Source organism: Pterocles gutturalis, unplaced genomic scaffold (genome assembly GCF_000699245.1).
Source record: "Pterocles gutturalis isolate BGI_N339 unplaced genomic scaffold, ASM69924v1 scaffold40387, whole genome shotgun sequence".
Taxonomy (NCBI): Eukaryota; Metazoa; Chordata; class Aves; order Pterocliformes; family Pteroclidae; genus Pterocles; species Pterocles gutturalis.
In genome coordinates this window covers 1-15,115 of record NW_010116834.1, presented here as the reverse complement: position 1 = coordinate 15,115, position 15,115 = coordinate 1, and the positions used below count along the sequence as shown (strand labels likewise).

At 49.4% G+C, this 15,115-nt stretch overlaps 2 protein-coding genes across 2 annotated transcripts; both read right to left on the bottom strand.

Moving 5' to 3' along the window:
• Positions 1 to 937: 937 nt before the first annotated feature.
• CRYGS (crystallin, gamma S) lies at positions 938 to 6,003 on the bottom strand. The gene is made up of 2 exons (XM_010075619.1): positions 5,955 to 6,003; positions 938 to 1,213 (listed from the first exon to the last, which is right to left on the bottom strand). The coding sequence occupies exons 1-2, from the start codon at positions 5,973 to 5,975 to the stop codon at positions 938 to 940; spliced, it is 297 nt and encodes a 98-aa protein (XP_010073921.1). The 5' UTR covers positions 5,976 to 6,003.
• A 2,149-nt stretch (positions 6,004 to 8,152) lies between these two features.
• On the bottom strand, positions 8,153 to 14,709 carry TBCCD1 (TBCC domain containing 1; the record flags this gene model as incomplete). The annotated part of the gene is given in 6 exon segments (XM_010075618.1): positions 8,153 to 8,310; positions 8,895 to 9,058; positions 12,095 to 12,592; positions 12,738 to 12,924; positions 13,915 to 14,281; positions 14,641 to 14,709. Coding segments are annotated over 5 exon segments (1,251 nt in total), but the record flags the coding sequence as incomplete, so codon positions are not given.
• Positions 14,710 to 15,115: the final 406 nt, after the last annotated feature.

Genomic DNA, 15,115 nt, shown 5'->3' with positions numbered 1-15,115 from the left:
CCCGCCCGAGCCCGCTCCCGTTGCCAGCCCCAGCCGAGCTCTGCAGGGTCTCTCGGATCCATGCGCTCTTCTCCAGGGTGCCCGGACCCAACGCCTGCGAGCAGCAGGACCCTGTGTGACCTCCCCAGAAGCAGGAGGGGAAGCCAGGCTCCAGTGGACCTACAGGATAAGAACTCCATATTTCATCCTGATGGAGGACGCTGCGCTGCTCTTACACGTCCCATGGGTTTTGGCTCCATCCCTTATGCCAGATTAGTGCTGGGAACTGGCTGGACACTCTCCCTGCCCCCTGCAAAGGGAGTTAGATCTAGCTCAAACCCAGAACAGGCTCAAAGCAGTGTTACACCTCCAGACATAAAAGCAAAACCCCTTCTCAGCCGTGAGACCTGCTCCCCGCAACGGGAAACCACAATGAACCTCCATCCACCCCATCTCCTGCCGGTGGAAGGACAGAGGGGCTCGGTGATGCCGAGATCTGGGTCCCTGTCTCAGAAGGGAGCCCTGGCTCACTAGAGAGGCAAACAAACCGCCCCTCGTTCCGAATGCTCCTGCAAAATCTGCATCCCACTGTTGTTACAGGCCTTGTGGCCACTCTCAGATTTGGAGCACTTGGCAGCACACCCTGGGGAAGGCAAGAGGCAAACCTCGGAGCAACCTGCTCGGACACCGAAATCCCTGGAGGAACAGGCAGATAAAACTACACTGTTGTTCCTACAGAAACTCACCTACAAAGCACTTGGAAGGATCTTCTTTTTCCCATTGCAATCAAGAGTGGAAGAGATTTACCTTCACTCTCCAAACACCTTGCTGTTCCCGGAGCAGGACCGCAGGAGCAAACCCCCGAGAGCCATCCTTTCCCAGGGAGCTCCTGTGGGTCCCCAGGAAGATGGGGACCACCCCCAAAGATGCTGAAACCCTTTAATGCCAGGTGCGTAACTTAACACGTCCCTTGGGAAGAGGTCACACTTACTATCTGGACGGCTTTGCAGGAGCCAAGGCGGTCGTTGAGGCCCATCCAGTGGTGGTAGTCAGGGTACTCCCCGCGCGTCAGAACGTACATGTTCCCGGAAAAGTTTGGCCTCTCATAGGCCACCCAGGTGCCTCCATCCACCCGGATGGAGTTGCAGCGGCTCAGGTAGGTATGAAAATCAGAGCAGTCGCCGTCACACTCGTAAGAACGGCCTAGGAAATTCTTGTCTTCGTAGAAGGTGACCTGAAACGCAAGCAGAGGGAGGAAAGCAGGGAGGTGGCTCATCACCCAGCACATGCACATGACTGCACCCGTATTCCAGCCACGTTGTGGCATGAAATACCTGAAAACAGAGCCCTCGAGATGTCAAAAAGTCATCAAGCCCAACCACTGAGCAGGATCAACCGCATCCCAACTAACTCTGGCAGCCGATTCCCCCGTCTGGTCCCAACGCCTCCAGCTGCCACCAACTCCTTGCCCTTCCCAGCACCTAGTTCTGTCCCCATCCCACCCAGAGCCCCCTTGGCAAAGTCCTTGTCCTCTCCGCAGCAAAACACTATTAAAACATTTTCCTCCCACCTTCTCTAGTTACTAAACTGTGGCTCAGGGAGCCATAAGCAGTGGGTGGACTGCAGTAGGCAGAGTTTCATTTCTGTTGGCTTGCCGAGCGTTTTACTGGCGTCCCGGGTGTTCACCTTTACCAATAAGGGGAGGATGGGGTCTGTTTCCTCCTGGGCCATGTCTTCCAGCCCTGCAATCACTCTCCTTGTTCCCACTCTAATGTCCACAGTTTACTTTCTCAAAAGCCAATGGCAAAAGCTGGACATCACACAAGCTTTACCAGCTCCAAGAGAAACTAAAAGAGCGCTCCACGCACGCTTCTAGTAGTATGCATGGCAGGGTAGCACAGTTCTTCCGACATCTGAGGATCACATTTGCACTTGGCTTCTTCTCCTTTGGTTGCTGCAAGTTAGCGATACAGCCAACAAACGTCCGAGCCGCCACCACACGTCTTGCCCAAGAGCTGCTCCCCAGCCAGGCAGCTGACTGCAAAGCACTTTTTTTGGGGATGCTTTTTCCCTACTTGATCACAACCTGTTTCCCAACGATGTTGAGAAGTGGTGAGCAAATCCCACTCCTCTCACCAAGGTACCACCAACCCAGCCAGGCCTGGAGAGGCAACGCATGCTTTCTTCAAAAAGCCCTTCATGGAAACACGACCTACACCCAGACCAGTCCTTGGTCCAGCCCCATTTTCAGATCCTTCCAGATGACAATTATTCATCAAGAGCTGCTCTTTGCAGTAAGGGTTCCTGAACCATCTCTTTTGACTATATCCCTCATAATACCATGATGCCAGACCATGCCAAAAATTAATTTGACACGAATCAGTCTCAGCAGATCCCTTTCAGCTGCACCCAAGTACCAGCCCACCTTCCAGCTCACCAGGAGTTTGATTCCTCACTCCAGCCCAACCGATGTGCACGTTGGCTGATCCAACGCCGTGCCTACTCAAGACAGCATTTCACCTTTCCCACCCTTCCAGTGTGGCATCAGCCCCATACATGCTGCTGGGTTATCTGACAGCATCCGAGATTGCCTCAGCCAACTCCCTCAGATGCTCCCAGAAGAATTTTTGCAGACACAGTGATTTAAACATCTATTAAACATGCAGAACCCTCTAATCCATCGTTCCCCATAGTTTTGCCAGAGCTTGAGTATTAAGATAAACAATCACCTTCTGCTCCTGGCTGGCTGCACGTCACCCCAGGAGATAGACTCAAAACTAGGACAACCCATTTCTTTTGTTTTTTTCCCATTCACTTAGTGTTAAAAAATAAGTTACCCGAGTTTTCCTAGAACGGGTTGGTCAGTGTAGCCCACCAGTGTGTCCCAGTGTGACTAGAGAATCGGACCAGTCATGTCAGAGGATTGATGTCCGTGGTCTTGTGGCCTGTTAGTAGACTTTTATTAGGAAAATATTATTTCTGTCACATTTTCGTCTTACTTTCAAGAGACCAAGCTCCCATTACAAAGCAGCCTGTCCCCACGTCTCTCCCTCCCAAGCAAGCTCTTCCCATCTTCAGTGCCACGGAGAGCTGGGAGATCACTATCACCTTTCCAGCAAGTGAATAAAGGTTTGTAAGAGGTGCACGGTACAATGTCCAATTCCCACTTTCCCACACTACACTACAGGGTAGTCAACCATGCTGGTTGGCCCTTGCCAGCCACAGCTCTGCGGTTGTTTTACAGATCCCGCTTCTGGATCTTTGTCCGTAGAGGCATCACCTGAAAAATCTGCCAGCGTGAGCTCAGAGGCAACGCTGAAAGCCCTGCTCACTGAGGTCTGGCAGCCACTCACCACCAGCAATCCTCTTCTGGAAGGCAGCGGTGGATGAAGCCACAGCACCCCAGTGATACCTTCCGCAGGGTGGCACATGGGGACGCATTGCGGCACAGCCATAACCCTTCACTTGGACAGCTGATGAGCTCTTGTCCTCTTCAACTTCATGCCCAGAGCTCGGCAGCCCCTTCTGACCTGCAGACCTGCTCCTGTCCACACAGCGAGCGTCCAGCACGGCTGATGATGAACTCTGCCCAACGTCTGCAAGACCACCGGGCTGGTCTCGGTGCAGGCAGCAGCTCACCCGGGCAGAGGGATGCCTCCTCCTGCCTCACCCCAGGGTGCTTGGCAGCAGGAGAGGAGCAGGTCTCCACCACCTCTGGTCCTGGCTCCATGTGAGCTGCTTTAATTTCATGGCTGGCATCCAGGAGAACCAGCTCCTCTTGTGATGCCCCACCACAGCAACTGGGCACGGAGCTGGTTAAGTTGGCCTTTAATTTTGTAACAGAAAACTCATTTGATGTTCCTTCCCCACCCAGACTAACACAACCGAACTTCAATTTGGCAAAGCTACCCGGTGCTCCTAGGAGGATATCCTCCCTGTACTTACCAAGCCTCGACGCCAAGGAAATCCAAGAGAACGTTACAGGTATGGCCGTTCCCACACAACAGCAAACAACCAGAAGCATCGTTCGTTGTTTTATTGTGTAACCATTTTTAGGAAGACTTAAGGAGAGGGCTCCCGCCCACCCATTCTCCACCACAGCTCTTTGCACACACCCTCAATGCATTTCAGACCTTCACACTTGGCGCTTCTCCGTTTTTCTCCAAAGATCCAAGCACAAACAGAGCAGACGGACGTTCTTCACCCGCAGTATAATGACAGGTGAGTTACAGATTTCAATTCCAGATTCATCAGTTCATTTCAGTCACATCTTGCTCCGACGCACATCACCTTCCTTCAGGAAAGCCGCCAAGCTGCTCTGCTTACAGCACTAACCCATTAACCACTCACTGCCCAACCCTGGCTTTTTGGGGGACTTACCTGGCAGGTAACAGATTTGCCACGGCAGATCTTCCTTACGGGACTGTGAAACTCCTACTCCCTTGACCACCTCACAGTAGTTATCACATTTCTTCCCAACAGCTGCTCTGTTAGAAGGAAACTGGTGAACAATAACTGTCAGCAACAACCAGCAGTGCCCACTGCTTTCTGAGAAAGCAGCACGGAGGCAGCGATGCCTTTCTAGGGCAGACCGCTTGCTTAGGTTGTGGGAAATAGTGTTTCATTCTCTTCTCTGCCCTCTTCTTCTCCCTGGAATGTGCTAAGCAAGAGCATGGCACAGAGAAAAGATGAGATTTGCACTCTTTCACCGACTTAAATCCTCTTGGACGTTTTGCTGCACCACAGCAGCACCGAACCACCAAACCCCCTGTAGCGCGCTCACAGGTACTTGGCTTTCAGCAGGGATAAAGGCAGCATGTGTCCAAGTCTCTTCAACTGGACAGGAGAGTTGAGCACGAATCTGCTACATTTCCCCAGCACCTTCTTCCCACACAGGTACATACAGACTGTCCCACTGCCCTGACAGCCACCGAGTGAGAAGGCAGCAGCACACCATGCTCGGCATCTAAAGACCACACAGAATAGCCAAACCGCTTTGAGCCAAGATCACAGAAGAAAGATGCAGAGATGGAATTCAGATCTGCCATAGAATCAGCCAGTGCCCTCAAAACCACCCTGCTTCCGAGCCCCCTGCCCCCTCAGGTCTTACAGTCTCCACAGGATAAAAGGAATGCAACTGAAAAGCAGAATTACCACAATGGAAAGATGTATGTCTGTCCACGGCCTCTTAACAGTTGTTAAAACATTTCACAGGAGAAACCAGCCACTAGCCCGAAGTTCTCACCCTCCTTTCCCAACTGTTTATCCCTGCTCTGTCCCAGCCCTGCCACAAGGTCTGCGCGACCAACCAGCTCAGCTCTGCTCACTTCAAGGCTGAAGAACAGGGCATCAGAGCTGGGTCCCCATCTGATGCACGCCCCTCTAGCTGAAGCTGGGCTTTCTGCTCTACCTCCTTCTCCAGTTTAAATTCATCTCTGCCGATCCCACCAAATCGCAAGGCCGGTTCGCATCCCTCAGAGAATGCTCTTGCCTTCCCTGCTATGGTCATCATTCAGGCGTCCTTCTGTCGCAGCGCGCCCTTTGCTCCATCACAGGAGGGGGATGTGGCGGCTGGCGTTGGGACTCAGCTCCTCCCAAGGAAGCCTTCCATGAGACTCTGCTCTGCAAAAGCAGCTTGTCACGTTTGCTGCTGGCACAGCAGCCTCTGACAGCAATTTACAAGGCATCTGGTCCTGGTGCATTTTAAAATACCCCCACACCAGTCACTGTGTTCAACTCCACCCTGTCGCAGAGCCTCACCTAGAGGAAACTGCCAAGATCTGGGAAAAGACCAGGGAGGGCCTGCTCCAGCTTCCCTTCACTTTAGGAGGAATTTCAAGCATCTCCTCTTGCCAACAGACTGACAGAGGGGGAAGCTGTCAGCAGAACAAAGAAACCAAAGTCTTTCCACAACTTACCCTGGATATATTCTGTACTCCTAGCCACCATCATGAACAGACTGCAAATAAACTTACCTTGGTTCCAGCTCTGGACATTTTCTGTTCCAGCCAAGCTCCCCAGTGCTGGAGGAATGTCAGAAGCTGTTACAAACAGCCAGGATCCTAGGCGCCCTTTTTATAATGGGCTTGTTTTAAACCAGACAGCCGCTTTGTCATGAGAATAGGATCCAAAAATTGAGTCAGTGATTCTGAGGCTATAGCCGGCTTCCAGAAAAGCAAACAGGATTATGGAATAAAGGAAGGCTTTGCCATCCTTCCTTTGTTACCATTTGCTGAGTCAGAACACCAAAACTCTGCCAAACGTGCTCAAAACGCGCAGCCCCCTGCCAAGTCCTGGAAGACAGGGGGCAATTTGGCTGCTCTCTCCCTTTCAAGAATGTTAAACAAGAAGGCATCCTCGTCGTCAGCTTGAAAAGCCCATCCCCATTTGTAAGGAGGGGACCCAATATTTATCAGCGAACACTCCCATACAGTGAAAGGGGCAGTTAGGAACCGGAGCAGACACCACAGGCTTGCAAAGAACAGCCTCTGCAGAGAGGCTCTGCTTCAAAAGCTCACAGTGGGAACACCTGTGCAGCAAGAAGGCTGTGTGTTTTCAGAGCAGGCTCCCAGCTGGAGCTATATGGCTCCAAATGCTGCCTGACGGAGAGGAAAAGAGGTACGTCTGGCCACACACCCCCAAAGTGAGCGATCTCACACATCTCATGGTAAAGAACAGCACCCAAATGTCTGACTAAATCTCCCAGTGTCACCAATTCAACTCTAAACTCTTCCACCGCTGTCTGCGGTTTGAGAAAGTCTTTCTTTTAGCCACACTCTGGCCCGCTGAGCGGGGCGGGTGGGGATTGCTAGCTTATGTACACCCACACCCCCGCCCCGGCAGCGCATTGTGAAAAAACACCTCTGCAGCTATTCACTGCACCAGCCCAGAGGCTTAGGGAAACAAAGGGAAACGAATTTGGCACAGCAGCGCCTGAAACACACAGACCCGATTGCAAATCTGTCAGGACAAGCAGTCTCGCAGCAGCAGCTCTGCCTGCCACCCCGTGTACACAGCCGCCGCTCTGCGAAATGCAGCCAGAGACGACAGTCTGAGACAGACACGCTCAGCAGCATCTCATCCTCTTCCCATTTTAGGTGTCTTGAATCACCCGCGGCTGTTGCTTACAGCTCTTACTGCTAGAAAGCTGTGAGACCACTTAGATTTTTTTTTTTTTTTTAATTCAAATACTGTCTTATGAAGATCAGAGTTCAACCACAATACAGGTTCTATTGAAAGGTTCAGTAGGTTTAGTAGGACATCTCAGATCTCCACTGCAACCACCTGGAACATCCTTCCTTTAAAAGCTCGTTAAACATCATAAACTCGCTTTGCCTTGCATGACCTGCATCCCTAGGAGCCAAGAGTGACCTTCAAAAAAATTCTAGCAACACAACAGCCGGGTATGCCAGAGCAGTAAACGCCCCTGCCTTGCTCCCACTCTCACCTCTGCACAAGTCACACACAGCTGCCACGTTCAGACATCCGTGCGACACCTCTGCCTGTTTTCCTTGGCTAATTTAGGTGCTCAGCTAGGAGCACATCTCCCCAAGACAGGTTCCACTAGCCCATGAGAACAGTACTCATTCAAGCTGATACTCTTCCCAAGAAATATTAAAGTGTCAGTACCAAAATGCAGTGCTAGGGCAGCCTTCAAAACCTCCAACTCCATGGCTGTTAATAAACTAGCACTTTCCTCTGACCGGTTCACATTTCATGAAGCAGTAAAGATGTGTCCCTCTAACACCCACTGCACAGGTAAAACCTCTTCCCTGGGACACGTGCCAGGCTTATCTGAGAACTCTGAGCTTTATTGACAACTGTCAAAACAACACAAATGTGTAAGAAAGTTAATTCCATAAAATCCTATTGCTTAAGTGCCATCTTCATATTAAAAAAATCCAATGAATTTAATTCATTAAAAAACTCAAACATTTCATTTTCATATCTATAAAACCAGTGCAGCTGGCTCGTACCATAAAGATTCACGTGACAGCCAGGGCCCCGCGTCCAGTGCTGCACCAGGAAGGGCTCCTTGGCTGGATACTTGCACACCAGGGATGCCAACCATGATGACAGCCTCGCCTCCAAAGGATCTGCAACAAGGTGTTCTTGTTCAGCATCCTCTAGAGACACGGACTTTCTCAGTTACCAACAGAATAGTCACAGCACGTTCCTGGAAAAGCAGCAGTGACTAGAAATCCTAAACCAGACAGAGTCCAATCCACACGGAGGCTGGGCACCAGGTCCACATCAAGTGTGTTCAGGCAGGATGGCTGCAAAGTCTTAATGAGAACTGTTTTCAGTATATCGCTGCCTGTTCCCAGAACTCTGTAACAAAATAGAGGAGCAAATTTTACTCCCAACACTACCAAATGAAAAACAACTCAAACACTAAAGAAAAGACAAAAAAAAAAAAACAATTTGTAACAGTTTGAAATATGAAATGGTAAAAAAACACAATAAGGGCTTGTCTCTAGCTCCTAAACCACTTCTACTTGGGAAGAGAAAGTAAGAATTATTTGAAATCTCACTCGATTCTCTTAAGCAAAAAGTGAGACGGGTAAATACAGACATTATTAATACACAGCCTCTTTGAAACAGCTGCTGTTCAAATAAGTTTTTCCATCAGATCATGTACGATATGCCTGTTTGCCTTCACAGATGGACACAGACGTCCCTGACAAATCAAACAGAACACCTGCAGAGAACAAGGGAGGTGCTGACCACCCAGGGAACAGATTCAGATTGAAGAGGTTTTGACTGCAAAATAAGAAGTAAAACCAAATGCACGGCTCTTGGGAGAATGTCCACTGAACAGCCTCCTTCTTCCACCTCTGCCTAGGCTGTGCATGCAAACACGCAGCAATTCGTCTAGCTAGAGGAGAATCAAAAGAAACAGACTGTCTACTCACCCTTCCTCTCCTCTTGCTGTAGAGGAAGCCAACGCTATTCTGCTGCCTGCTTGGAGCCTAGGGCAGGAGGGACAAGGCTATCCAGCTGCTGACGGTTCCCTGTCTGAACCAGCCATTCATAGAATTTGTTTTCCACCAGCATCTGGAACTGTTTCTTCTGATCCCTGAAACCAAAAGATCAGCAGGGCAGCATGGAAAGGTCACATTTATTTATAGTACTATACTTCTAATCTCACCTTCACTACCAAAACAAGCCTCCATATATACCAGCTAAGAGCTGGGCTTGGTTCCTGAACTGCCTGTACCTGGCAGAGGTTTTTACCAAGTGGATATTACTGTAATGATCCCCCCAAAGGCGGAATTTAGAGAAGTCATGCAAGCACCCTGCTCCACAGGGCTTCTTCCACTTTACTCTTAAAGCACAGATTAGAAACTGTCTGAGAAGGGAGAAAAAGAATAGTAACCAGCATTCCAGCACTGCAGAAACAAAATTCTGTTCTGACAGCATCCAAAAGAGAGAGAAGGGAGATCAGGAAAAATATGTGCATATAAACAACATTCCCCAATTAATTTTCATTACTGGTAAATACCTTTTGAGATTTTTTTTTGTAAAACCAGCAATAGCAGGGTGTACACTTAGCTCCGGCTCTCTGCCTCCAGCACCAGTCAGACGCCCAAGAGCAGTGCAGGCTCCCAGCAGGATTTCTCCAGAGAGCATCCCGGCCATCTGGCACCAGCTCAGATCTACAGCTTCCGCAGCCAAAGGTAGCAAGAGTATTGAGCAACTCCTGCTGCACTTTTTTTCCTATGAGCTTATGCAGTTCCTTTCCGAACCCATGTAAAACACAAACATTTTCAATATCCCGTGGAGATTTTATGTGGTTTTGCTTTGAACCTATTCTTGATTTGATGTGCTGATCCCATCCTGTACTGCGAGAAGCAGCAAACCAGTCCGATTCATTTTTGTGCCACCCAGTTTCAGAGAGACTCAGTGTGCCCAGACCCTTTTTGCAAGTTAAAGGCGTACTATGGCTTCCATTTGAGACACTCCCCAGAAAGCAGGGTGCTAGGACAGAAACTAACCTAAATTCCTGCCCAGGGAATGTGAACACAAAGCCAGTCACTTCTTTCTTTTCTTAGGGTTTTATCTTCTCCAAGTGCTTTTTATATACCTTGATCTTCTTCTGACCCCGAAAGACTTTCTGTCTGATATGCTCAGAAAATGAATAAACAGGATTTTATGCTTTTGCAAGTTGTTCCTCAAGCTGTCTTATTGGTCCTGTCTTACGGGGTTTTTACTTTCAGGCTGACAGGATTTACATTCTTTTTTTGTTCCACTTTCCTCATTCAGACAACTTCAATTTCTTGAAAGATGTCATCTTATTTCTAATATTCTCTTTCACCTCCACGTTCAAGCCTGGCAGCTTTTTTCTTTCTACAAGTCTGATATCCTGTTTGCTCTAAGCTTCCTCGTTGTCTCTCTAGCTGTTTCCCTGCCTGCAAGAGCCAGAGACATTTTTACACTGTCAGCTGCCCAGTTTCTTTTCAGCAAGCTCCTGAACTTGGCACAGTTTTCCCCCTTTTATGAAATAAGCCACTCCAGTACCAAGCTCTTACCTCCTGTGACTGCGGTAGAGGATGTTAAAATCAAAGCATATCATCTGTGTTACCTCCCATTTCTTTCACAGTAAGATTTTGACAGGTCAAACACCTTCACAAAACCCCAAGGCGAGAAGCAGCAGCCCTGGGAGGAATGGCAGGAGGTGGAAGAAGCACCCTAGATGAGGCTGACAGACACAACAGATGCCTCTAGCACAAGGGCCAAAGTTATAACTATCCTTTCTGCTGCCCTTCAAGGCTCAAGGACTAGGAGTTTTGAGGGTTTTTACACTTGTCACCACCACTACTGCTCCGCCACCCTCCACCTGCAGCAAAATCCTGCTCCAGAATCCTTTCCTCCTCGCAGTTTAGAGCTCTTTCAAACCACAGGCTCCTCCACACTCAGCACAGAGGCACCTGGATTTCAGAACGGAACAAGGGAAGCAGAGGGAGCTCCTCCAAAAACAATGAACAACAAAATGGACTAGAAGTCCTCAGCTTGGTATGATGGGAAGCATGGACAGTTTGACCCAAGAGGAGGTTTTCCTACTCTGTGTTTCCCACAGGATAAACCCCTCCAAGATCACTGCTTATCACCTCCCAGTTACACACCCGTTACAAGTCATCGACTGAGCACGGAACAGAAAGAAAATCTATAGAGCTCAAGTGCAACTTCATGAACAAAAGCTGTTCTCATCTCTTCAAGCCTTTACAATTGAATATCTGGGTTTCTGTCCCCATTCTGTATTTGCAAAGGAAGCCAGGTCCTTCAGGTTGCTGCGTCATAACAGTTCACAAAAAGATAAAAGCAGCTAAACTGAAGACGGCAGAGATTTGTACCCTTGCCCCATCTGTCTGGCCGTAGAAGAAAGCATGCTGACAAAGGAAGCAAGGTGAACTTCTCCAGAGCTCTGCAACAGCGCTGAGAAAGCAAACAGACACACATCAGTACACGAGCAGGGCTAGGGCAGGCCGAGCTAGCACCGTAACAGCTGGGCAGGGGATTCAATGTCACGTGCCAAAGAGGACTTTAAAAGCTACTGTCCCCGAGGTGACCTACTGCAATGGTCCACATGCACGTTCTTAGCTCACCTCGACAACTGACGGGACAGTATTTTAAAGCTTCAATCTCAATGTAAAGGTTGGGCTAAGGCTAGTCAGCTGCAGGCCAGTATTCAGGGTACATGCCTAGATCTCACCCACGGCCGCATGTGACACTGGAAGCAGAACAGAGACAGTACCCAGTGGGAGGTCAGCTGGAAACTCTTACTGCCAGGGCGGATCCCTCACCTCAGCCCTCAGCCCGACTTAAGAATGAGTTTCCTTGAGTCTCACAAGCTAGGAAAATGCAGTCATGACAAAGCACCTCCTTCAGAGTTACGATTGTGAACGTTATTTTTCTCACTACATTAAGAGCAAAGACCAGGAGCCCAAGATTGCTAATTACTAATGCTCTAGAGATGGCACACAAGACATGCTTTGCACAAATCAACTTGTTATTAAAGCACGTTTGTTGAACCACATCAAATGAATAGTGTGTTTGGACGTCTGAGCTGAGCTCCCACACAGCTCACACGTTCCTGGGGAGGAGCAACACTCACTTGGTCAGGCCTGCCTCCTTCACGGTTTTCTGCCAGATCTGTAGCTTCTGCTCTCGCTGACTCAGCGCCTTCCGATACGCGTCGGGAAGCCCACCTGGTGTCTCTGTGGTGTCTCCTTCCATCTCAAAAGGAATCACAAAGGTGTAGAAGTCCGAGGGCGGCAGGAGGTGGAAGACACTCACATCACCGCTCTCCTTGCACACCAGCATAGGGCTGTCCCAGTAGTTTGGCAGAGTGGCCAAGCCCACCTGAGCCATGTGGTCTTCGAGCATGGGATAATGGGTGTGGAAAGGGGCGAAGCACACTGCTTGGTTCCCCGAGAGGATGAGAGGTTGGGTAGGCGTGAGAATGTAAAAAGTACAGCCAGTGGTGGAAGAAAGGGACAAACGATAGCAAACCACAATGACCTTGACATTGTCACAGCTGTGGACATGAACAGACGCCTGCACGGGGCCAAGGATGAAAGTGCTGTTCCGGCACTTCTCAATGGTCACAGACCTGTGAAAGAACAAGAGAGCGGGGACACAGTGAGCAGGAAAGAGCAAAACCGGGAGTTTTTCACTGCTTAGTCCATCTAACAAGAATTTAGTGCTTGAACAAACTTGTTGAAGACTAGCTGTGTCCCAGGAAAACAAAAACTCACCGGAGAGGAGAGAGGAGATAAATGAAGGACTCGTTGCAGCGATAAATTCTTACGTGAGCCCCCACCAGGGTGTCCGAGCTCTTGGCCAGGGTCTGCTTGTACACCTGGCTCATTATCACCATGGGGAACACCTCAGGCACCACACGAGTGTTGCAGGCAATCTTTGCTCTCCTGGTTGTTCCTTCAACTGCAAAATAAAGTTAACCAATGCATTTAAAATTAAAAAAACAAAACAAATCCACATACAAAAACACTATACATGATTCCTACAGAGACAGAGACATGATGGTTCCCTGTCTGCATCACTCAAAAGTCCCTCAAGAAAATAATCAGCCCAAAACCTGAGGGATGGTACCATCAAATTACATCATTTCACACACATCATACCATCCACTGACGCCTTTTGGGCAGGTCAGCAGCATGTAGCAGTCAAAAGCTCCAGAAGTCGGGGCACATTGAAGGATCAAAAACACTTCAAGATTATTCAGGGGCAGACAAAGCCTTCCACAAGCTACAGAGAGCCCTGACCTAGGCAGCTCCATTTCCAGAAGTCTGTTCCTGAACACAGGACTTAGGTTGGCAGGAAGATCCTTAGGGCACGTTTTATGTTGAAAGCAGGAACTGCACATTTTAAGACAGAGAAATGCTCCCTCTACAGTACAATCCTCAAGCAACCTTGCTGGCCCACCTAACGCACCGTCACTCTTACTACTGTGCAGTCAGAAGAAACAAAACTTGAATCTGAATTTTCTTCTCCTGAGGCGGAAGGTGCCTTGGCTCCACTGCTGTGTCCTCGCAGGTGAGAAGATGCGATTCAAGGCAAGAAAACTTAGACCAGTTCCCAGCTTTACCACAAACACATCACATTATCTATTCTGCGTCCAGCTGTACTCGAATAATGAGGATAGCGACACTGACCTCATTCAAGGGGGCCTTGGAAAAGAAAGTCACTAATGTTTGCTCACAAAAGTGCTCCAAGGACTGGAAAAATACACACAGGTGTCATGCAGCACCCTCTAGTCCCCCAGACTCTCCTCTAAGCTGGCACTCTCCCCATCTCCACTGACAGCAGGAAGAATAGTAGGCAAGCCCCCATGCCACTGCCAGATCCTTGGTCAGCAAGAGAAACCGAGACGCAAAAGTTAATTGTACAAACAAAGGCAAGGCCTGTAGATACCTTGCTGCGCCCACGCGAGTTTCCTCCCGGACTTGAGGCAGGCAGTCATTCCAAAAGGGTTTGTCGTGAGGCAAGACCGCAGCCAGTTCTCTAGCTTGGAGAAAGAGAAGGCTTTGGAGACCTTGGAGTAGCCGTTGTGCTCGTGACAGGGCTGCCAGAGGGCAAGCTCGTGCAGAGGACGGACCCCCCTGGATTTGTTCATGGTCCCTTCAATAAGAAAGCTAAGGGCACAGACAGCTTCGTAGGACACCAAGCTACCATGGGTGGAATGGGAGGAGGTGGTGAGCTGCTCCGGCTCCAGCAGCAGTTCCAGCATATCCGAGAGGTGGCTCTGCACAAAGGCGAGGTGGTCCTGATCGTTCCAGTTCTTAGCGGGCAGAAAAACACACAAGAAGGAGGTGAGTTCTCACAGAGCTGACAAGCTCCACTGACATTATACAACGCATCCCATCCTAAAGAAGAAAAAGGAAGTCAAAATGTGTTGCGGTCTCCTGCTTATTGCTTCTGCTGTTCTGCTCTTCCAAAACACACAAAGGAAACTGGACTCATTAGCAATCTCCTCCCAAAAAGAAAAAAACATTTTATTCTAACTCCAAGTACCAAATATTTCGCTCTAGAAAGCAGAAACAGACTCTCCTTCAATCCTTCCCACACAAATTCAGCCAGCTGCTGCTGGCAAGCAAAGGGAGGAAACAAATCAATAACTGACAGTCAAGGTCTTGTAACTGCTCTATTGGAACATCACTGCATCTGTTCCAGACCTTCAGGGATGATTAAGTGCCACGTTCCAAACTGCTGCGGGGAAAAAAAGCAGAGGGTCATTTCCTCACAGCAAGCGGACCAATAAAACTGAATGACCACTGAAACAACTATAAGTTCAAATAAACCCAACCTTTGCCGGCCTGCAAACTGCTGAACGAGCAACACAAGGCTGCGATGACACATTGGTGTCACCACCCATGAGGGCTGTAGTCAGAAGGGTGTAACAAGGAGCTGTGAGCGTCTTGTCCAGTGAATGGAGGTCCCCGTGCTGTGACAGAGACCCTCTCACACCGGACCAGCCTCCCTATGCCATTTCAAAAGGGGGAACGGCTCACATCAGGCACGGCTGAAGCTGGGGGAATCTCGCCCGGTCACACAGAGGAAAGTGATGCCAGTGGAGACAGCCCCAGTCCCGTTGGGACCAAACCTCTGGGGGGGG

Coding starts and splice junctions, on each gene's coding strand:
- CRYGS (XM_010075619.1), bottom strand. CDS start 5,975: ATGTCCAGAGCTGGAACCAAG. Junction 1,214..5,954: donor TGTCCAGAGCTGGAACCAAG/GTAAGTTTATTT, acceptor CTTGCGTTTCAG/GTCACCTTCTACGAAGACAA.